General features: G+C 45.4%; 1 protein-coding gene across 1 annotated transcript in view; it reads left to right on the top strand.

The window, feature by feature from the left end:
* cep57l1 (centrosomal protein 57, like 1) overlaps window positions 1-24,170 on the top strand; it is an 87,112-nt gene that overhangs the window by 19,065 nt on the left and 43,877 nt on the right. The window contains 2 exon segments of the mRNA XM_038799200.1: window positions 5,830-5,946; window positions 15,871-15,948. Of these exon segments, the coding sequence (XP_038655128.1) occupies window positions 5,830-5,946; window positions 15,871-15,948 (195 nt within the window).

Here is a 24,170-nt window from a genome sequence, read left to right as displayed (position 1 = left end):
TTTACATTTGTACACTCTACAGATGATTGAAATGGTTATCATTTACTTTTTTTAAAAATAATTTTTATTGGAATTTTTTACAGAAAATATAAAAATAACAAGTATAGCAACAAGCAGTAATATGCAACTAACAGCCCCATAACACCCACAATTCCCCCCCATACCGTAACATCACATGTATCACACTTCCCCCCCCCCCCCCCCCCCCCCCCCCCAACACAAGAGAACTTAACCATAAATTAAAATTAAATAAATCAAATTTAAATAAAATAAGCCAACATAATCAACGTTCTCCCCCCAACCCCCCCGGGTTGCTCCTGCTACTGTCCCAGTACCCTATCGTTGAGCCAGAAAGTCGAGGAAAGGTTGCCACCGTTTAAAGAACCCTTGCACCGATCCTCTCAGGGCGAATTTAACCTTCTCAAGCTTAATGAAGCCCGCCATGTCATTGATCCAGGTCTCCACGCTTGGATGGTTATCATTTACAATTTACATGGCTTTCCTTTTTTGGCACTCCCTCTCCGTTCCCTCCCAACCCCTTTTTGCTATTCGGGCTCTGTCTTAGGCCCTTTCCTCTGCCGCTGATATTATTTATCATTCATTTTGTTCTTCGCTTCGGTCCCTCACTGGGTAACCTCCTGGTTTTTCCTTCGGTTCCTCTCTCGTTGTCCGTTTTCCACCCTCAAACCCCCACCCCTGTTCCTGTCTGCTTTGTGTGGCCCTGGTGGTTCCTATTGACCCCCCCTGCCCTCCCCCCTTCATTTCTATCCGTTATTGGCTTCAAACAGGTTTTGGAACTGACTGGTGAATTGCCCCTACACTTTGTGGAAGCCATCGGATGGTGTATTTGATCTTCTCCAGATGGAGAAATTCCGACAGGTCTGCCAGCCAGTCTGTAGTTGTGGTGGTGCTGCTGATTGCCACTAAAGCATTTTTTTTAACGCAAGGGCGTCAGCCCTCTCCCCAGATGAAGGTCTGGCTGGTCTGATACCCTGATGATTGCCACTCGGGCACGGCTCCATTCTTGTCACCCCCACAACCTTGGACAACGCCTAGAAGGCTGTTCTGAACCCGACAAGCCTGGGGCATGCCCAGAACATGTGGGCGTGGTTGGCCAGGCTTCCCTGGCACCGTTTGCATTTGCCCTCCACCCCGGGAAGGACCTGCTCATTCGGGTTTGGGTTCTGTGCACCACTTTAAACTGCATGAGGCTAGCCTTGCGCAGGACGATGTGGAGTTGGTCCTACTTAGTGCTTCGCTCCAGAGTCCCCACCCTACTTCCATCCCTCGTTCGTCCTCCCATTTCTGTCTTGCTCAATCCAGTGGTGCTCTCTTTCTTTCTAAACGTCGTCCGTATATGTCCCGCAGTTCCATTTTTCCATACTATCCATATCCAGTAGCTCCTCCAACATTGTGTCTCTCGAGGCCCTAGGGTTCCTCGCCGTCTCCTTGCGGAGAAAGTTTTTGACTTGTAAATGTCGGAGTTCCTGTCCGTTCGATAGTTCCAGTCTCTCTGTCAGCTCTTCTGAGGTTGAAAGTCTGTCCTCTGTGTAGAAGTCCCTAATTGCTAGTGTGTCCCCCCCGTCCCCCCCGCCCTGTCTTCCACCTCTTAAAGGTGCCGTCTGGCATGGCTGCTGGGAACCTTTGATTGCCGCAGACACCTCGGATAAGTCAAAGTGTTGTCTCATCTGGTTCCAAGTTCTTAGCATTGCTACTACCACTGGCTGGATGTATGTTTTGTCGGCGGCGATGGGAGCGCTGTCGTGGCACGGGCTGTTCCTGTGGCAGGAGGGCTAACTCATTCTGTGCTTGGTTCCCTTACCCATCCCCTCGCCCTCTTGGCTGTGGCTACCCAGTGGTAGTTTTGCAAGTTTGGAAGGGTCAGGCTGCCCATGCTTCTTCTCCTCTGCATGTCTTTGATCTTTGGGAAAGGGCCTTGGGGATGAAGATCAGTATGTATCTAAATAGGTAGATGAACCTTGTTCATCTTGATCGTCTGCACCCTCCCGATAGGGAAAGCGGGAGCGCATCCCATTTCTTGTTTTTAATGAATTTAGAGTACCCAATTATTATTTTTTCCCGATTTAAGGGGCAATTTAGCATGGCCAAACCACCTAACCTGCACATCTTTGGGTTGTGGGAGTAAAACCCACACAGTCATGGGGAGAATGTGCAAACTCCACACGGACAGTGACCCAGGGCTGGGATTCGAACCTGGGTCCTCAGCGCCGTAGGCAGCAATGCTAACCACTGTGCCACATGCCGCTCGCATCCCATTTCTGTAGGTTCTTTTTAACTTCCCCGCCAGACTGGTCATATTCCACCTGTGGATCCATGTCCAGTCATGAGCTATCTGGATCCCCAAGTAGCGGAATTTGTTTCGAGCTATTTTAAATGATAGACCTTCCAGCTCTGACCCTCCCCTGTTCGGGTTCACCGGGAAAACTTCACTTTTGCCCAGGTTGAGTTTGTAGCCTGAGAAGGCCCCGTACTCTTCCACGAGCTTCATGATTTCCTTCAAGCCATTCTGCAGGTCTGAGATGTAGAGGAGCAGATCATCTGAATAGGACGACAAGTAGTACAAGGACCACACGGTACCACAGTGGTTAACATAGTTGCTTCACAGCGCCAAGGCCCCAAGTTCGATTCCCGGCTTGGGTCATTGCCTGTGCGGAGTCTGCACATTCTCCCCATATCTGCGTGGGTTTCCTCTGGGTTTTCCGGTTTCCTCCCACAAGTCCCGAAAGACGTGCTGTTAGGTGAATTGGACATTCTGAATTCTCCCTCTGTGTACCTGAACAGATGCCAGAATGTGGCGACTAGGGGCTTTTCACAGTAACTTCATTACTGTGTTAATGTGAGCCTACCTGTGACAATAAGATTATTATATTAGAGTGAGACTCTGTGCTCTCTGCCTCCCTCTTTGGCCAACCTTCCAACCTCTTGCATCTCGCAGGGCGATCGCCAGGAGTTCATTTGCCAGGGTGAACAGGAGCGGAGACAGCGGGCATCCCTGCCTGGTGCCTCTATGGAACCGGTATTCGGAGGCTGTTGTGTTGGTCCGAATACTCGCCTTGGGGACGGTGTACAGTAGTTTCACCACAGAGGTGAACCCTGTCCCCAGCCCTACCGCTACAGTACCTCAATGATCTACTTCCATTCGACTCTGTCGAAGGCCTTTTCTGCATCCAGGGGACGATAACCTCTGGTGTTCTATCCTCGGATGGGGTCAGTATCACATTTGGCAGTCGTCTGATGTTCACAGTTAGCTGTCTATCCTTGACAAAGCCTGTGTGGTCCTCTGTGACACTTCTGGTACGCAGTCCTTTAGACACTTGGCCAGGACTTTCGTGAGTATTTTCGCAAAAACGTTCAGCGGCATTCCATCGTTTCTTTGTATTTTTTTGGTATCAGCAATATGATGGCCTAAGTTAGAGTAGGAGCACGGTCCCCCTTGCTAGCGAGTCTGCGAACATCTCCCATAGATGGGGGGGACAAGAAACTGGTGCGAATTTCTGTCTGGAACCATCCGGGTCCCGGCGCCCTGCCCCCGATTGCATGGAGTTGATACTCTCCGTGACTTCACCCCAGTACTATTGGTGCTTCCCAGCTCCATCCGTCTATCGTCCCACATGACTGGCATGTCCAGTCCTTTGAGGGACCTTTTCATCCCGAATCCCCATTGGGGGGGCAGGCTTGAGGTGTTCAGTCCCCAATAAAAGACCTCAAATGCTTGGTTAACCTTTTTGGTTGGGCTACCCAGTCCGCCTCCCTGCCGGAAGGTGCGGCTCCCCTTGCTTTCATGCTTTCCTACTGCTAGCTTTCCCCGCGAGTGTGGTAGCCCCCTCCTGGGCTAATCTTTCCCCTTTCCTTTGCCCGATTGATAGCTGTTCCCTTTGTCTCCTCTTCACCCTCTCCTGTGCTCTGTTGCCCTCGCCCTTTCCTGTGATCTGGTCTTTTTGCTCAAAGCGAAGCAGTACTGTCCCACGCAAATATTGTTCAAGTCCATCACCGTTGGTTTCTCTTTTCTTTCTCTGCTTCATCTTTAACACTGTCTTGTTCTGCCCCTTCTTCCAGGGCCATTTGTCCGCATAAAGTCGTTTGCCTCTGCCTGGGTGTTGAAATAGTGTTGCTTGTTTTGGAATGTAACCCAGAGCCTGGATGGGAATAGCATTCCAAATTTTACTCCACTTTTATACAGGGCTGATTTTGCCAGGTTGAACTCGGCCCTGTGCTTTGCCAGGCCTGCCCCAATGTCCGGGTACACTCGTATTCTATGTCCTTCCCAGCTGCTCGCTTTCGTCTGCCTTGCCCACCGCAGAATTCTTCTCCCCATCCTGGTATCTGTGTAATTTGGCGATTATTGCCCTTGGCTGTTCCCCCGCCTTGGGCTTCGGTCGGAATGACCTGTGTGCCCTATCGTCTCCGGTGGCTTAGGGGAATCTGTCCCTCCCAAGTTTCCCAGCTTCTGAGCCACACAGCCTGTTGGGTCCCTGCCCTCGATCCCCTCTGGCAGACCACGATCCGGATATTCCAAGATACTCTGGTGCCCAGGACCGATTCTCCTGATCCTCAACTTCCCCTGGGTCGCCACTGTCCTTTTTATTTCGGCCTCCAGAGCAACAATCCTATCGATCCGGTCCGTCGACGTCTTTTCAGGCTTTAGGATCATCTTCCCCTGCGCTTCCAGTTTCTGCCTCATTTCATCTATCACCGTCTGCATGACGACCAGTGCCTCCGTCACTTCCACCTGGATCTCACTTTAATTGCCTCTCTCATTGCCGTCAATTAATTGTCAGGAACATCAGGCGGAACTGGGGGGGGGGGGGGGGGGGGGAGCCGGGTTTGATTCCCCGCTGGGTCACTGTCTGTGCGGAGTCTGCACGTTCTCCCCATGTCTGCGTGGGTTTCCTCCTGGGTGCTCCGGTTTCCTCCCACAGTCCAAAGAATGCAGGTTAGGTAGTTTGTCCATGATAAATTGCCCTTAGTAACCAAAAAGGTTAGGAGGAGTTGTTGGGTTACGGGGATAGGGTGGAAGTGAGGGCTTAAGTGGGTCGGTGCAGACTTGATGGGCCGAATGGCCTCCTTGTGCACTGTATGTTCTATGTTCTATTTGATTATACTGTGGAGGAGAACCACCTGATGTGCAACTGCTCAGCACATCCCCCTCACTGGAAGTCCCCCCCGCCCAGAATTTCTTATGGCAGAGTTGAAAGATGTTTGCTCCCTAGTGTTCTCTCTCCAACTACAATCAATTTCCACTAAACTAAGAACTAATTCATGCTGTAACCATCTCTAAGCACAATAGAAACACAGTAGGAACTGAAACCAACCCCCACACATACATCTTTATCCAGCATGAATCTAACTATTGGTTTTACCCTTCCATGCACAGAAACATACCCACTTATAATTATACCCTTACTTCTAATATTTCCAATACAAACATAAATCCCTTAAAACTACCTTTGTTTTCCAATCATCTCTGCATCAGATAATTGTCCACTCTTATTCATTCAATTTCTATCAAAAACTTCATAATGTTTTAGACGTCTTTGGAGCCTTGTACAGTTTTCTTTGAGAACTGTCTTTCATCAGGAAAATCTTTGACTGAGATTGACTATGGATTTGGCATGTGTTTTAAATTGCCATATGCTTACAAACTGTATTACTGCAAATTGATATTACTTGGTCTTCTCTCGCAGTTATCTATTAAAAATTATCCCTCCATCAGTAAGAGGTGGAAGGAGAATATTTGACCACAATCTTTTTATTACCCATTTTTCCATGATATTTATCTTGTAGTAAATGATATGCTTTGATCCATAGGCCTCATTACAGATGGATAGGCAGTGGAATCCTGCAGAGCTGCAATCAAAGCTTGAAAAACTGGAAATCCTAGAACAAGAGTGTCTAAAAGTCAACGTAACACAGACCAAAGCTGAAGTAAATAAAGACTTCTTTATTTAAAGTCCAATAATGATGTATAGGAACAAAATTAATAAACTTGTTGTTTTTCATCTTTCATTCCTCAAATTATTATTGGCACAGGTTAAAATTTATACATCAAAATGTTATATTTGCGTGTGGATTGATTTTAATTATTTAGCTGTACACTCAGCCTGTCTAGATGTGGTAAGGAGAGCTTGGTTTTCTGATCAATTAATGGTCATAGCCATTTAAAATAAATTGTCATGTATTTCACATAGTTATTGCAGCTTTACATTATAAAATGTATGCCAGGATTATGAGTTGTAGCAAATTGATTTGCCTCTTTCGGCACAATTTTACATCCTTGCGCTTACTGCATTCTCTCTCGAGGTGACAACTGCTGTCCTGCATTAAAATACACTCTGTACTACTGGCTGATATTGATGTATATTTAGTAATATACACCACTTATTTTGTCCAGCTGATGCTTTAACATTTTCATGCGTCAGTGCAGACTTGATGGGCGGAAGAGCCTCTTCCGCACTGTCGTATTCTGTGATTTGACTAGGATTTAACAACTGTTTTCAAGTGACACCCCTTGTGCTGTCAGTGATCTGAAATTGGCACACATTGGTACAGTGAGACCCGATGGCATACATTTTGAGTCCTCACACTTGAGTCCTCAACAGATTGACTTCGGGTTTGTTCTGTTTTAGAGAGATCCAGTGATCGGAAGAAGTTACTGTGAAAAACCCTTAGTCGCCACATTCCGGCGCCTGTTCGAGTAAGCTGGTACGGGAATTGAACCCGCGCTGCAAGCCTTGTTCTGCATTCCAAACCAGCTATCTAGCCCACTGAGCTAAACCAACCCTTCTGAGGAACAGGCCATTCGGCCCATCGCGTCTGTTCTGCCATTCAGCAAGACTACTATTGATCTGATCGTTGCCTTAACTCCACTTTCCTGCCTGTCCCCGTAACTCTAATCTCCCTTCTCAAACAAAAATATGTCTAACTCGCTGACCCCCAGCCTCCACGACTCCTTGGGGTAGAAAATTCAACGGACTAGTGACCCTCTGAGAGACGAAATTCCACCGTATCTCTGTGTTAAATGGGAGACTCCTTATTTTGAAACTGTACCCCAAGAGGAGAAATTCCATCATCAACCCTGTCAAACCTTATGTTCAGTAAGATCTCTCATTCATATGTAAGAACATACGAGCTAGGAGTAGGAGTAGGCCAATTGGGCTGAACACCATTGAGAAAATACCCAATCTGCTCAACCTTTCCTCATCAAACAAACCCCTCATCCCGGGAATCCATGTAGTGAACTTTCTCTGAACCGCTTCCAATGCAAGTATGTCCCTCTTCAAGGTGACCAAAAATGTACACAGTACTCTAGGTATGGTATCACCAATGTTGAGAATGAATGAAATGACAATCGCTTATTGTCACAAGTGGGCTTCAAATGAAGTTACTGTGAAAAGCCCCTAGTTGCCACATACCGGCGCCTGTTCAGAGAGGCTGGTATGGAAATTGAACCGTGCTGCTGGCATACCTTGGTCTACTTTCAAAGCCAGCGATTTAGCCCAGTGTGCTAAACCAGCCCCCGTTTTGTACAGTAGTAGCAAGACTTTCATAATCCATCCCCTTTGCAATAAAGGCCAACATTCCATTTACAGTCCTAATAACTTGCTGTACCTGAATGCTAACTTGCACGAGGATATCCAGATCCCCCTCTGCTGCAGTATTTAAATGATATTCAGTATTTCTATTTTTCCAGCCAAAATTATCAACTGTACATTTTCCCCACATTATACTGCACCTGCCAAATTTTTACTCACTCACAACCTATCCATGTCCCTTGCAGACTCCTTGTATCCTCTTTACAACCTACTTTCCTACCTATATCAGCAGGTTTAGCAACTATACACTTGGTCCCTCAACCAAGTCATAGATCATAGAATTTACAGTACAGAAGGAGGCCTCTTGGCCCATCGAGTCTGCACCGGCCCTTAGAAAGAGCACCCTATTTAAGCCCACACCTCCACCCTATCCCAGTAAACCTATCTAAGCTTTTTTGGACGCTAAGGGCAATTTAGCATTGCCAATCCACCTAATCTGAACATCTTTGGACTGTGGGAGGAAACCGGAGCACCCGGAGGAAACCATGCAGACATGGGGAGAATGTGCAGACTACACACTCACCCAAGCCGGGAATCGGACCTGGGACCCTGGATCTGTGAAGCCATGGTGCTAACGTGCCGCCACAACTGATATAAATTGTAAATATTGAGGCCCAGCACTGATCTCTGTGGCATTCCACCCATCACTTGCCAACCTAAAAATGACCCATTTATGCCTAATCTGTTTCCTGTTAGTCAACCAATCTTTTATCCATGTAAATAAATTGCCCCCTATGCCATGAGCTCTTATTTTGCAGTTACTTTTCATATGGCACCTTGCCAAATGCCTTCTAGAATCTAAATATACCTCGCATCCACAGGTTCCCTTTTATCCTATATTGACTGACCTGATTGTTTTGAGATTTTCTAAGTACCCCGCTATAACCTCCTTAATAGATTCTAGAAATTTCCCTATGACAGATGTTAAGCTAACTTGTCTGTAGATTCCTGCTTTTGTGTCTCTTCTTTCTTGAATAGAAGAGTCACATTCACTATTCTCCAATCTGATGGGACCATTCCAGAATCTAGGGAGTTTTGGCAAATTAAAATCAATAAGAGGAAGAGGCCTTGGCTCCTATTCATTTGGCATTGGAGAGGACCAACGAAACGGTAAAGGTGCATGGTGACAGGATACAAGACATGGAGGTGGTCCTTTCAAGGCAAAGCGACCAGATTGCCTCTCTGGAAGCAGAGATGTCTCTGGCTGATGCGAATAAAGCGCTGAAGGTCAAAGTGAATGATTGGAGAATGGTTCCAGGACAAAATATCCAAATTGTGGGGTCGCCAGAGGGGATGGAAGGCCCAACACCCACAGAGTATTTTGCAAAGATGGTGGGGAAGGGTAGACACATGTCCCCTCCCAAGTTGGACCAAGCCCACCGAACTCTTCAACAGAATCCTCGCCCCAGCGAACCACCGCGAGCAGTAATCGTGAAGTTTCACAGCTTCCAAGAAAAAGAGCGGATCCTGAGATAGGCAAGAAAGAACTGCAATTACAAATGGGAAGGCCACACCATCATGTTTTATCAGGATGTTGGAGCGGAGCTGGCAAAGAAGCGGACAGCGTCCTGTATAAAAGCGGAGTCTGTTTGGGGTGGTGTACCCGGTGCGGCTAAGAGTGACTTTGAGGAAAATACATTTTTTTTTGTGCAGGATGCGGTGGATTCCTTTCTAAAGAAGCATAGGCTGGGTGGGGTATGAGTGAAGTTTTTGGATATTGGGGATGAGCATGTTGGTATGTGGAATTGTTGGGGTTCCTTGTTCATGTTTGCATTTTGTTCAGTTCTCGGTTGGGTCGAATGATTTACAAGTTGGGCTTGGGTAGGGGGATTAATTTTATGTGGATTTGTCCTGTATTAGTTCAAATTGTTGTGGAAATCTATAGCTCTCTGTTGGAGTACTATGTTGTATGGGGTTATACTACTTTGTGTCTTTTTTCTGCAAGCATTTTCCTTCATTTTGGTGGGAGCTGCCCTGATAGCCGAAGAGTTTGCTAATGGGAGCGTTGCTGAGGGGGTGACTGCAGCTCATTATATTAGTTCTATTTTAGATAATGGGCTGAGTGTTTTTGTTTTGTTTGCGTTAGATTTATTAGAAGTAAGTTTAGTGGTTTATATTCGCCATGCTGTTTTCTGTATGTATGTTTGGCTATAGTTGTTTCTGAGGGCAGCAGGGAAGGGGGTAGGGATAGTTTGCTGATGTTAACTGCAGAGCTCTTTGTTTAATCTTGTTTGTGACTTTAACGGCCATCTTGTGGCCTGGTTGCTGTACTTTTGATGTAACTGCTGGATAATCCTTCTTGGTGGAAATGGCTGACTGGCGGGGTGGGGTTGGTGGTGGTCCCCTAATTTGTTGATCACCTGGAATGTCAGGATTGAATGGCCCAGTGAAGAGGCCGAGGGTATTTGCTCACCATGAAAGTTTAAATGCCAATGTGGTATTTATGCAAGCGACGCATTTGTGGGTCAGAGACCAGACATGCTTGTGGAAGGGGGCGGGGCTGGGACAAGTTTTTCATTTGGGCTTTAGTAGGGCCCAGGGTGCATCAATTTTAAAGGCTTCAATTTTCTGCCGCTAAGATCTTGGCTGACCCCGATGGTAGGTCGTAGGTCTTTGGCAGGCACCTCTTGGTTATTGTCTATGCTCCAAACTGGGATGATACTGACTTTATTAACAAGCTTCAAGCCTCCCATCCCTAATTTATATTTGAATCAGCTTACTTTTGGGGGGGGGGGGGGGTGGCTTAAACTGTGTTCTGAACCCCTTGATGGATCGGTCCAAGTCCAAACCTCTGACTCCATCAGGAATGGCCAAGGTGTCGTTGGTTGTAATGGAGCAGCTTGGGGGGAGGGGTCAGATCTGTGATGTTTTTTGCACCAGGTATAGTTGCATATCGACGTTTGTGTGGTGGGTAGATCTTGCCTCCCTTTGGTGGAAGGGACGGGTTACTTGGTGATTGTGATTTCAGACTATGCCCCACGTTTTGTTGATTTGGCACTAGAGTCAGGTCCCTCCCAGCGTCCGCCATTGCGATAGGATATGGCATTCTTAGCAGACAAGAGATTTTGTGGACGCGTATCCACTACCATTGGGGAATATATTAAATTGAGTAAAAATGAGTCTATTTCCCCTTCTAGACTGTGGGAAGCCTTAAGGTGGGTATCGGGAGATAATTTCTGACAAAGTGCACACGGAAAGGACTGCGAGGGCAGAGTGGCAAAGGCAGCTGGACTCCATCCTTGAGGTGGATCATCAGTACTCTCGCCCCAACCCTGGAGTATGGCAAGTAGGAAAAAGCTCCAAACGCAATTCATAAAATTTCTGTCTCTACAATGCAGAAGGAGGCCATTCAACCTTGCGAGTCTGCACCGACCTTCTGTAAGAGTACCCTAACTAGGCCCACTCCCCTGCCCTATCCCCGTAATGCCATCTAACCTACAGATCTTTGAACAACTAAGGGGAAATTTGGCATGTCCAATCTATCTAACCTGCACATCTTTGAACTGGGAGGAAACTGGCGCACACGGAGGCAACTCGCGCAGACACTGGGAGAATGTGCAAACAGCCAATCGCCCAAGGCTGGAATTGAACCCAGATCCCTAATGCTGGGAGGCAGCAGTGTCAATTTGAATTATTATCAACGGATAAGGTTGTGGGCCAGCTGCCACGTTCAAGGGGTGTATTTTATGAACATTGGGAGAAGGCCAGTCACCTCTTAGCTCACCAGCTAGGCCAGTCAGGTTTCATCAAGGGTGGACAATTGTGGTCCAATTTACGTCGTCAATTAAATGTTGTCTTCTTTTCCCCCTCTTCGGAGTGCGAACCGGAGGTGCTTGTTTCCTTAGACGCTGAAAGGCGTTTGAAAGGGTGGAGTGGGGTGTCTCTTTGTAATTCTTGGGAGGTCTGGATTTGGGCAAAAGTTTATATTTTGAATTTGTTTATTTTGTAGGGCCCCAGTGTTAATGTTCGCATGAATCTTTAAATGTGGGCTACTTGCTGCTAAATTGGGGCACGAGGCAGGGATATCCATCTCTGCTCCTGTTTGCTCTGGCAATAGAGCCGCTTGCCATAGCGCTGAGATATTCCAGTAAGTGGAGGGGGATAAATTGGGGCGGGATGGAGCATAGGGTGTCCTTGTACGTGGATGACTTTCTTTATATTACAGACTCAGTATCCACTATGGATGCGATAATGGAGCTGCTTGGGAGCTTTGGCTCCTTCTCTGAGTGTAAGTTGAATTTGGATGAGAGTGAATACTTCCCGGTTAACCCCCAGGGAGGGTAGCCAATCTGGGGATGTTACCTTTTCGCCTTGCCCGATCTAGCTTTTGTTATCTGGGAATCCAGGTGACCCACAATTTGGCCTCCCTTCATCAATTAAATTGTACTAGTCTGGTTAATGAGGTCAAATCTGAAGTGGAATAACCTCCGCCTGTCTTGGAGGGCAGTGTCCAGTCTATTAAGATTAATGTACTCCCGAGATTTTTAGTTCTTTTTCAATGTCTCGTCACTTTTCTCTCCAAATCCTTCTTTGTCAAAATTAATAAATTAGTGTCCTCATTTATTTGGGCAGGTAAGACCCCAAGGATCTGCAGTGTATTCCTCCAGAAAGATAGGCAGTCAGGAGGCTTGGCTTTACACAATTTATTATTTTACTATTGGGCAGTCAAAATTGTGAAGGTACTGGACGGTTTAATGATCCGGGTTCCATATGGGGGCAAATGGAGGCGAGTTCCTGTAAGGGTTCTGGCCTTCGTGCATTAATTACCGCATTGATGCTGTTCCTTCCAGCAAGATTTTACTCAAATCCAGTAGTGGTGTCCACCCTGACGATCTGGAAGCAGTTCAGACAACATTTAAAACTTAGTTCCATGTCTTTTCTGGCCCCTCGATGCAATAATCACCTCTTATTGCCAGCGGGTTTGGACACCGGCGTTTAGGTCCTGGAAAGGTTAGAGCTTGGAGCGGTTTGGGGACTTGTTCGTGGAGGAAAGGTTTGCCATTTTTAAGGAGCTGTCGGAGAAATTTCAATTCCTTGGTTACAATCTGTTTAGATACTTTCAGATTTGTCCTTTCTCCTTGGCACCACCCTCCTCCCAGTTGAAGAGCATTTTGTTTTTGGCCGGAAATGATGGGGGGGATTATTTTGTGCATATGCGGCCAGATCCTATCAGTGGATTCGGCTCTGTTGAATGAGGTAAAGGTGAAATGGGAGGGTGAAATTGGGTCCTATTCTGGATGATGAGGTATGAAGTGAGGCTCTTCACAGCCTCAACTCCAAGTCCTCTTGTGCTCAGTTCAAGGTGGGCACAGGGTACATCTGACCAAAGTGAGGGTGAGCGGATTTTTCTCTCAGGTGAAATATAGGTGTGAGCATTGTTCTCGGGGACTGGCTAACCACACGTATGTTTTGGTCTTGTCCCATGTTAGTAAGCTTTTGGGTCTCTTCCTTTCTTCAACACCCTGTCAGAGATGCTTAATCTGGAGCCATGTCTGCTCACAGTCATTTTCGGGGTTACAGACTCGCTGCTGCTGCAGATGGGTGAAGGTGGATGTTCTTTGCCACGTTAATAGCCCAGAGATGAGTTCTGCTTGGGTGGAGGTCTCCTACTTTGCCCAGTGTGTCGGCTTGGTTCGGTGACCTCAGGTCGTTCTTGCATTTGGAGAGGGTTAAATACACCATTAGGTGGTCGGTAGAAGGGTTCCACCTAAGATGGCAGCCATTCATTTCCTTTTGTAAAGAGCTAGTCACCGTCAGTTGTCAAGGGGTCTAGTTTCATGTTGGGGAGGGGGTGTTAAATTAATTTATGTTTTTGATTGTTTCTTATGTTCTTTTGCTATTGTAACTTGAGTTAATTGTTTTATATTAATTTCTTTATAATAAAATATTTTCAATAAACATAAAAACTGTTAGCTCTTATGATCTGTATTTATATTTCTAGCTTGCTTTCTCTCTGCTTATTAATCTTTTAGTCATTCTTTTGCTGTTCTTTTGATTTATTATTGTCACATGTATTAGTGTACAGTGAAAAGTATTGTTTCTTGCAAGCTGTACAAACAATGTATACCGTACATAAGGAAAGACTGCAGAATATAAAGTTACAGTTATAGCAAGGTGTAGAGAAAAGATCCAACTGAATACGAGGTAGGTCCATTCAAAAGTCTGATGGCGAGTAGGGAAGAAGCTGTTCTTGAGTCGGTTGGTACGTGACCTCAAACTTTGGTATCTTTTTCCTGACGGAAGAAGGTGGAAGAGAGTATGTCCAGGATGCGTGGGGTCCTTAATTATGCTGGCTGCATTTCTGAGGCAGCAGGAATTATAATGGATGGGAGGCTGGTGTGCATGATGGACTGAGCTACATTCACGACCTTTTGTAGTTTCCTGCAGTCCTGGGCAGAGCAGGCTCCATACCAAGCTGTGATACAACCAGAAAGAATGTTTTCTATGGTGCATCTGTAGACGTTGGTGAGGGTCGTAGCTGACGCCTTAGTCTTCTGAGAAAGTAGAGTTGTCGGTTGGCTTTCTTAACTACAGTGATGGCATGGGGGGACAAGGCCAGGCTGTTGGTGATCTGTACACCTAAAAACTTGAAGCTTTCGACCCTTTCTACTCGTTCCCATTGATGTAGACAGGGGCATGTTCTCCACTACGCTTCCTGAAGTCGATGACAATCTCCTTTGTTTTGTTGACATTGAGGGAGAGATTATGGTCGTCACACCAGTTCACCAGATTCTCTATCTCATTCCTGTACTCTGTCTCGTCATTGTTTGAAATCCCACCCACTACGGTGGTGTCATCAGAAAATTAGAAAATCGGGTTGGAGGGGAATTTGGCCACACAGTCATAGGTGTATAAGGAGTATAGTAGGGGGCTGAGGACACAGCCTTGTGGGGCACCGGTGTTGAGGATGATCGTGGAGGAGGTGTTGTTGCCTATCTTTACTGATTGTGGCCTGTGGGTTAGGAAGTTCAGGATCCAGTCGCAGAGAGAGAAGCCAAGGCCACGCAGTTTGGAGATGAGTTTCGTAGGGATGATGGTGTTGAATCGAGCTGTAGTCGATAAATAGGAGTCTGACATATGTGTCTTTGTTATCTAGGTGTTCCAGGGTAGAATACAGGGCCATGGAGATGGCGTCTGCTGTGGACCTGTTGCAGCGGTAGGCGAACTGTAGTGGATCAAGTGGACCTGGTAGGCTGGAGTTGATTCGTGCCATGACTAACCTTTTGAAGCACTTCATGGTGATGGATGTCAGAGACACTGGACGATAGTCATTAAGGCACGCTGCTTGACTTTGTTTGGTACAGGGATGATGGTCGTCTTCTTGAAGCAGATAGGGGCCTCAGGTTGTTGTAAAGAGAGGTTGAAGATGTCTGCAAATACCCTCGCTAGCTGATCCGCGCAAGACCTGAGTGCTTGTCCGGGTACCCCATCCGGGCCAGTGGCTTTCTGTGGATTGACCTTCAAGAAGGCTGCTCTGACGTCTGCAGTGGTGATCTCAGATACAAGTTCATCCGAGGCTTCTGGGGTGGAGGGCTCGCTCTTGCTGACCTCTTGCTCAAAGTGGGTATAGAATGCGTTGAGATCATCAGGAAGGGGTGCGTTGGAGCCGACTATTTTACATGCCTTCATCTTGTAGCCCATTATGCCTTCTAGACCTTGCCATCGACGGTGGGGATCCGTGTGGCTAGCCTGGGACTCAAGCTTGGTCTGGTACTGTCTTTTGGCATTTTTGATGGATCTCCTTAGATCATATCTGCCTTTCTTGTAGAGGTCAGGGTCGCCTGACTTGAATGCCTCAGACCTAGACTTCAGCAAGCAGTGGATATCCCTGTTCATCCAGGGTTTCCGGTTGGGAAACATGCCGATTTGCTTCTTTGGCACACACGTTCTTTGGTTCTTTTCTGTCCAGTCTCTAACCTGCCACTCATCCTTGTGGAATTATACATTATTTCTTTCAATTTGATTCTGTCTTTAATTTCTTTAGTAGCCATTGATGGTATGTCCTTCCCTTTTGGATATATTTTCTGAGAATTCTGAAATATCTCCTTGAATGTTTACCACATCTCTACAGATGTATCCCTTAACCTAATTTCCCAGTTCACTTTAGTCAATTCTGTTCACTAAACAAACACAATACGTGAAGGTGACCATGTTGTAAAATTACTTTTTCTTTGTCCTCAAAATAACCTTCTGAAGCAATGTGGTCGGTTTTAAATGCGAGCGCTTTTTGATTGGTGTAAATATCTTTCAATTCTAGAGTAAAATTAATGAACTGGAACAGAAACTTCAGGAAGAAGAACATCATCGTAAATTGATCCAAGATAAAGCAGCTCAGGTGAGTGGAACAGCCTGATGTTTCACAGTAGTTTTGAAGGGCAGTGTAACCCTATGAATGGGGAATGTCGTACATGGTTCACTGTCCCACCTGTGATGTTTTATGTAATGGAATAATACAATGTTGTACTGGGGAATGAGAAAGTGGAAATTCTGTACAAAATGTTTGCTCCCAGACCACATGCAGCCGCAAACTAGATCAATAAATTCCTTTAAGATAGAGAACTAAGACACATCAAAAAATAAGAAAATTCAATTTAACATTTGGGAAAATCCAGTAGAATATATTCTTATTTCACAAATTACGTTGAGTTGTAGCAGAAGTGTGTTCATTTTTCCAAGGAAAGTCTGAACTGCAAATTACACTAACAGTTAAACTGGCTAATATATTTCTTTGAAAAATAAAATGCTTGTATTTCAAAACAGCAGTTGGCTTGGAATGTAGTATAGGACTGTAATGTAATTAAGTGGAACAGATTGAAATGCTCAAATTTTACTCTTGTGGAGACTTTGAACACGTTAATCAAGAACAGCTATTAGTTGATATAGTAGAATATGAATGTATGATCTAGAGTGTCTTGTGCATTTTGTCTTTCATAGTTTGGGCATTGCACTTATCTAAATGTGAATGACTATCATTTGATTTGTTGCAGTGCATACCTGGTATTTACCAATTGGAAGCAGACAAACTGGTTCAATGAAAACTGCTAAGGCTATATTAAAACAACTAATTGACGATTAGTGGCCACCAAATATAGCAATAAAAGGAAAAAAGAAGGAATTAAATTCTCATTTTTTGAAAATTATTTTCAGCTGCCACTTTTCTTTCTCTGCTAAATTGAGAAATTAGCTACTGGGAATAAAATTTGCATCATAATAATGTTATGAGACATTCCAAACTTTACAAAGAAGTTAAATGTAATTATGGTGTTAGAAAAGCCCTCCTCAATGTTTTGGGAATAGGATGTGCCTATCTGAGAACAGTGTGTGTCTATTTTGTGTGTGAAAATCACTGTTAGTAAAGGATGGCATGAGTAAGATGTAGGCAGGACTTGAAATGCAGTGGGCGTTTCCAAGCTAACATTCTTGTATATGAGAACTTGCTCAATGTCTACCGAAGCCAACACAACCTTCTCTTTCCGAATCTCTGGAAGCTGCTCCTACCTTTCTTACTGGGTCCTTCACTCTGCCTGGACTGGAGCCTTCCTCCTCTAAGAATGTGACTCTGCAGTTTACAACAGGCCACAAACTTGTATTACAGGACATCCTTTGATGTATTCATACACCTGAAACTGCTTAAATATGCAGAGTGGTTGTTAAATACTGTGGTAGATTCAAGCTTCTTGTTATATGTTCATCTGGTATCCTTCAATGCACCGAGCTGGCATGGGACATGTCTGCAGAGGACTGTCTTGAGACTAAGAGCCTCCTTGATAGTTTTGCACCTAAAATATTACAGGCATTGCGCACTCCTTAAAATGATCATAGTGAAACATACATTGCTATTCAGACATTGGTATGGTTATTGGACTAGTAATCCAGAATCCCAGGCGAGTGCTCTGGGCAGACAGATTCATATCTCACTACAGTAGCTGTTGGAATTTAAATTCAATTAATTGATAAATCTGTGCTTAAAAGCTAGTCTTAATAATGGTGGCCATGATGTGGAGATGCCGGCGTTGGACTGGGGTGAGCACAGTAAGAAGTCTTACAACACCAGGTTAAAGTCCAACAGGTTTGTTTCAAACACGAGCTTTCGGAGCACGGCTCCTTCTTCAGGTGAATGGAAAGGCTTGTTCCAGAAATGTTTATATAGACACAGTCAGAGATGCCCCGGAATGCGAGCACCTGCAGGCAATCAAATCATCAAAGATGCAGAGAGAGAGGTAACTCCAGGTTAAAGAGGTGTGAATTGTCCCAAGCCAGTTCAGTCGGTAGGCCTCTGCAAGTCCAGGCTTGTTGGTGGGGGCCGAATGTAATGCGACATGAATCCCAGATCCCGGTTGAGTCCGCATTCATGCGTGCGGAACTTAGCTATATAACTTAGTTAATAATGGTGACCATTTCTGGTCTTGGGTGACTGTCTGTGTGGGGTTTGTATATTCTCCCTGTGTCTGCGTGAGTTTCCTCCGGGTGCACCAATTTCCTCCCACTGTCCAAAGATGCACACGTGAGGTGGATTGCTCCTTGGTGTCCAAAGATATGCAGGTTATGCGGTGGGCCTACGTGGGATACTCTTGCAGAGGGTTACTGCAGACTCGATGGGCCAAATGGCCGCCTCCTGACCTGTAGTGATTTAATGAAAACTAACAAATTGCTGTAAAAACCCCATCTGGATTGCTAATGTTCTTGCTAATATCTGGGGGCTTTGCCAAAATTAGGAGAGCTGTCCCACAGACTAGTCAAGCACCAGCCTGGCAGTCATAATTAAAATCATAACTGACACCTCTATCACCATTTCTCTCTATGTTCTGTCGCACTGGCAGAGGTGGTGGTATAGGGGTACGCAGTCAGGAGGTAGTTGCCCTGAAAGTCTTCAACATTGACTTTGAAGCCCATGATGTTTGAATGCATCATTGTGTAGCAGTGGTTTCTAACTTTGAAACATTTACATGTACAATGGAGGTATTGACCATGGAGAGGGGAGGGTGGTCACATGATTGAAACCGACTTCAGATCACAATTTTTAATGCCAAGAACTGGGGAGAGACAGATTAGTCTATGAGCCATTAGGGCAGGAGCAACCATCCTCCATCAAGAAGAACATAGGCAGGGTTATCAGCCAGTCAACAAGGCAATGTGCAAGTCAGGCTAATTCATTTTCACCAGAAAATTTCACCTTGACAAAACCTGGCCACAATTTCATCTGGAGACCCAGAGGCTTCCAACATCCATTCATCCAAAGAATAATGGGAGAGAACCTATCCAGACCTGCTAGTTAGCATTTTGAAAGAAATGGTATTTGGATACATGATATATCCATCCTAGTGTTGGGTGGGGTTACTGGGTTATGGGGATGGGGTGGAGGTGTTAACCTTGGGTAAGGTGCTCTTTCCAGGAGCCGGTGCAGACTCGATGGGCTGAATGGCCTCCTTCTGCACTGTAAATTCTATGTAATATTACTTGTATTTTCTTTTACTAATAACCTAATCATAAATCCATATTTACTTGTGTGTATGTCTGTGGTCATGAGGGAGCGAGGATGTTTCTTTGCTTTTACATTTTGGGGTATTGTGTGATTAAAAATTATGCTGCCTTTAAATTTTAAACTTACCTGAAGTGCTTATTATTGAAAATCACAACACAAAGGTTTAAAATGCTCCCTTTGAAACACGGCCTGATTTTACGTTCCCCGTGGTGGGTTTTTAGATGGGGTCGGAGTGTGAAATTGCAGGGACCGTTGAACCTCCATGGGGGAAGGACAGAATCATGGGAGTGGGGGCTGTCCTTCCCTTAAGGCTTGGTGGCCTCTGGACCTCCCTCCTCCCATCAGGCCTCTCACCTGAGACCCCGATTTTCCACCTCATAATTCCCCAGGCCTTCCTTACCCTCCCTGCCCTGGGATCCCTTAAACTTAGCTTGTCCTATGGCTACAGCACTTGGGCTCAGGCAGGTTGGTGTAGTTCCTCTTCTGATTTGATTTGATTTATTGTCACATGCATACCGAAGTACAGTGAAAAGTATTTTTCTGCGGCTGAGGGAACGTACACAGCACGCACATAGTAGACAAAGAAAATTATAGTTGACAGAGTACATTGATAAATTGTACATCGACAAACAGTGATTGGTTCAAACAAAGCACGACAGCACTGCAAGGACTGTTTGGCCAGCAGCTTGCTAAGGCAGGACTTCTTCTCGAGGGAGTGGCAGAAATCTCGCCTATAGCCAATCAATGCTCATTCAGTATGGAAATAAAATAAGTTTTAACGTGTTTCATTTACAAATTTAGGAATGTGCAGTATTTCATAACAAACTCCCTTCCCACCCATGATTCTGTCCTTCCCCCATGGAGGTTCAACGGTATGATGAGATAGATACTACAGCACCTAATACAGCTTTTATATTGGTCATAATGGAAAAATTGAATTCTTTTAAAGTTGTTGCACTTAAAGTTGCGCTTTGCAGAAATGCAACAACAACGTTAAGCAGGCAATTACTGTAGCCAGAGGTGGAGACTACACAAATCTCATCCTCGATGATAGGGGAGCCCTGCACATCAGTGCAGAAGACAAAGCTGAAGCATTTTCAACCAGAAGTACTGAGGGGTTGACCCACATAGGCTTCCTCCTGAGGTCCGCAGCACCACAGATGCCTCTCTTCAACCAATTTGATTAATCCGTGTGATATCAAAAGATGGCTGAAGAATAATTTATGAGCTCTGACAATATTCTGGCAATATTTCTGAAGTTTTGTGCTCCAGAACTAGTCGTGCCTCTAACCAAGCTCTTCCAAAACAGCTGCAATGCTGGCACCTATCTGGCAATGTAGAAAATTGCACAGGTCTGTTCTGTACTCAAAGCAGAACAATTCAAATCCAGCCAGCAACAGTGCTCTTAAGTGGCACTTACACAGCAATAACCTGCTCACTGACATTTCAGTTTTGGTTCCACCAGGGCCACTCCACTTTTGTTCTTTTACAGCCTTGGTCCAAACATAAAGGAGCTGAGTTCAAGAGGTGAGGTGAGAGTGACTAACATTGATATCAAACAGCGTTTGTCATCTACGAGTCCTATCAAAGCAGATGCCATTGGTAATCAAGCGTTAAAGTCTCTATTAGTTGGAGTCATACCAACTATAAAGGAAGATGGTTGAGGTTTTGGAGGCCAATCATCTCGGTCCTAGGACATTGCTGTAGGTGTTTCGCAGGATAATATCCTAGGCCCAACTCTCTCCAGCCGTATAATCAGTGAACTTTCGTCTGTTAGAAGTGGGTTGTTTGTTGATCATTGCAGTGTTAAGTTGCACTCGCAACATCTCAGATGCTGAAGTTCTGTATCCAAATTTGCAAAAACCAGGGCAAAATTCAGGCTTGGGCTGATCTATGGTACAAACATTATTTGCTATTTAAGTGCCCGACAATCATCTCCAACAAGAGATAATCTAACCGTATCCTCTTGATATTCAACCACATTACTATCAGTGAATCCCCGTCAACATCGTGAGGGTTACCATTGACCAGAAATTGAAATGGACCAATTATATTACTGTGGCTAGAAGAATAGATCAGAGACTGGGAATTTTGTGCCAAGTCACTCATCTCCTGACTCTTCAAAGCATGTCCACCAGCTAGAAGACCCAAGTTAGGAGTGTGATGGACTGCATTCTACTTGTCTGGATGAGTGCAACTCTAGCAACGTTGCAGAATCTCGACATCCTCTAGAATGATTGCTTGATCATATCCCAACCAACACTGTAAACATTCACTTCCTTCACCATCAACGCACAGTGGCAGCGTTGTTTTTTAAAAATTCACTTATAGGGTCTGGGCATTGCTGGTTAACAAAGCATCTATTGACCATCCAGGTTACCCTTGTGAAGCTGGTTGTGAGCTGCCTTCTTGTGCTGCTGCAGTGTCTTGTGGTACAGGTACGCCCAGAGTGCTGTTCAGGAGGAAACTCCAGGATTTTGATCCAGCGACAGTGTAGGAATAACAACAACATATTTTCAAGTCAAGATGATGAGTGACATGGCGGAGAACATCCAGGTGGTGGTGTTTCCAGGTATCTGCTGCCCTTGTCCTTCTAGATGGTAAAGATCATGAGTTTGGAAGATGCTGCAGAAGAAGCCTTGGTGAGTTCCTGAAGTGAATCTTGTAGATGGTACTCACTGTTGTCACTGTTCGTCAGTGATATTTGTGGTAGCGGCAGCAATCAAGTGGGTTGCTTTGTCCTGGATGGTGTCACGCTCCATCAGTGTTGTTGGAACTGCACTTATCCAAGCATTATGGAGAGTATTCCATCACCAGGCTTGTGCCTTGTAGATGGTGGACAGCCTTTGGAGAGTCAGGAGGTGAGTTACTCACTGCAGGATTCCTAGTCTTTGACTTGCTCTCTTGCAACAGTATTTATATAGCTTGTCTAGTTCAATTCCTGGTGATAGACGTCTGGTGGTGGCCATGGTGTGAGTGGTCCCACATTTGGTGACTCCCGCTCGTGGTGGACTTTTTGGACCTTTTTCTCCTGATTTACGATGGATCTGAATGATAATATGAGGTACTGGTGAAATAATACAAGGTGCTGGTGAGGTAGAAGAGAGTTTCCCTACCAGTGTATGGATTTGTGGACCATAAGTGGTCTAAAAAGAAGAGCGAGTTTGTTGAAATTTATTGTGGAGCCTGCGACACCGAAATATGGCGGAGGGTCAGGGGAATATGCCAGCCCACTGGTCGATGGATCAGCTTGTGGCCTTTCTCCTTGAGAAATTTGCTCATATCTGGAGGACCTGACCAGCATGGGGATTGATCGCATGGAGCAGAGGTTGGAAGCCTAGGGCCAGGCGATCCAGAAGGTGGAGGAGGCAGTGGGCAAACACGATGAGCAGCTAGCCGTGATGGCGGTGGAGATGGGGCCGATGAGGGATCATGAGAGAGGCTACAGAACAAAGTGGAGGATTTGGAGAACGGATAACGCAAATTGAATTTGAGAATTGTCGGCCTGCCGGAGGGCAGTGAGGGAACGGACACTAGTGCATATGTGGCACGTATGTTCGAGAAGTTGTTGGGAGAAGTTAAATTTGCTAGGCCTTTGGATGTGGACATGGTGCTTATGAGGAAGCCGTAGTTCAATTCCTGGTCAATGGTAACCCCCATGATGTTGATAGTGTGGGGTTCAGCGATGGTCATGCCATTGAATGTCATGGGGTGATGGTTAGATTCTCTCCTGTTGGAGATGGTCATCCAGGCACTTGTGTGGCACAGATGTTACTTGCCACTTGTCAGCCCAAGCCTGGATGCAGTCCAGGTCTTGCTGCATTTGGATGTTGGCTGTTTCAATATCTGCAGAGGTGATGCTGAACATTGTGCAGTCATCAGCAAACATCCCCGCTTCTGACCTTATGATGGAAGGAAGGTAATTGATGAAGATGGTTGGGTCTAAGACACTACCCTGGGGAACCCCTGCAATAATTTCCTGGGACTTAGATGATTGATTTCCAACCACCACAACCATCTTCCTTTGTGCCAGGTATGACTCCAACCAGCTGAGGGTTTCCCCCTGATTCGCATTGACTCCAGTTTAGCCAGGGCTCTGAGATGCCATACTTGGTCAAGTGCTGCCTCGATGTCGAGTGCAGTCACTCTCACCTCCCCTCTGGCATTCAGCTCTTTTTTCCAAGCTTGAACCAAAGCTGTAATGAGGTCAGGAGCTGGCGGAACCAAAACTGAGCATCAGTGAGCATTTTATTGCTAAGTAAGTGCCACTTGATAGCACTGTTTATGACCCCTTTCATCTCTTTACTAATGATCGAGAGTAGACTTGATGGGACAATATTTGGCTGGGTTTGCTTTGTCCTATTTCTTCTGTACAGGACATTCCTGGGCAATTTTCCACATTGACGGGTGGTGTGCACCATAACAAAGATGCACGGCAACAACTCAACAGACTTCTTTCCTTGACAAGCCCCAAACCCACAACCTCTACCACTTTAAAGGGAAGAGGCAGCAAACACATGAGAAAACCACGCCTTTAAGTTCCCCTCCAAACCACATCCTAACTTTGAACTAAATTATGATTCCTTCTCCTTTGCTGACTCAAAACCTTGGAACTCCCTCCTTAACAGCACTGTGCATGCCCCAGGTGGACAGCAGTGGTTTAAGATGGCAGCTTCTCACCATCTTTTGGAGGTCAATTAGGAATGTGCAACAAATGCTGGCCTTGCCCGCACCTTTTATTTCCCACAACAAATTTTCTCAGAAACTTAAAATTGTGTCCTTTATTCAATAGCACCGTGCAGATCAAAGAGCGATGTGGGAGAAATGTTTAAAATCATTCAAGATGGGACTATTTCCAACAATTAAGTGCCTGGAATGTGGGGCTATAAATGAGATTTAGGATGTGGGCAAGTGAAGCCTCTGTGGAATTGTGAGGTTGATTCCCAGGGTCCGTGCTTGAGGCAGGAATGGTCAACATTCAACATTAGATCAGATGAGGGGAACTGATTAATAAATATAATTAGACCTATTTGTTCATCTGGAGAATAAATGCTGATGTGTTTAGCTAGGCTAAA

This window comes from Scyliorhinus canicula, chromosome 6, assembly GCF_902713615.1.
Source record: "Scyliorhinus canicula chromosome 6, sScyCan1.1, whole genome shotgun sequence".
Classification (NCBI taxonomy): domain Eukaryota; kingdom Metazoa; phylum Chordata; class Chondrichthyes; order Carcharhiniformes; family Scyliorhinidae; genus Scyliorhinus; species Scyliorhinus canicula.
Note: the sequence above shows the minus strand (reverse complement) of the source record. Positions and strands in the feature narration are given on the sequence as shown.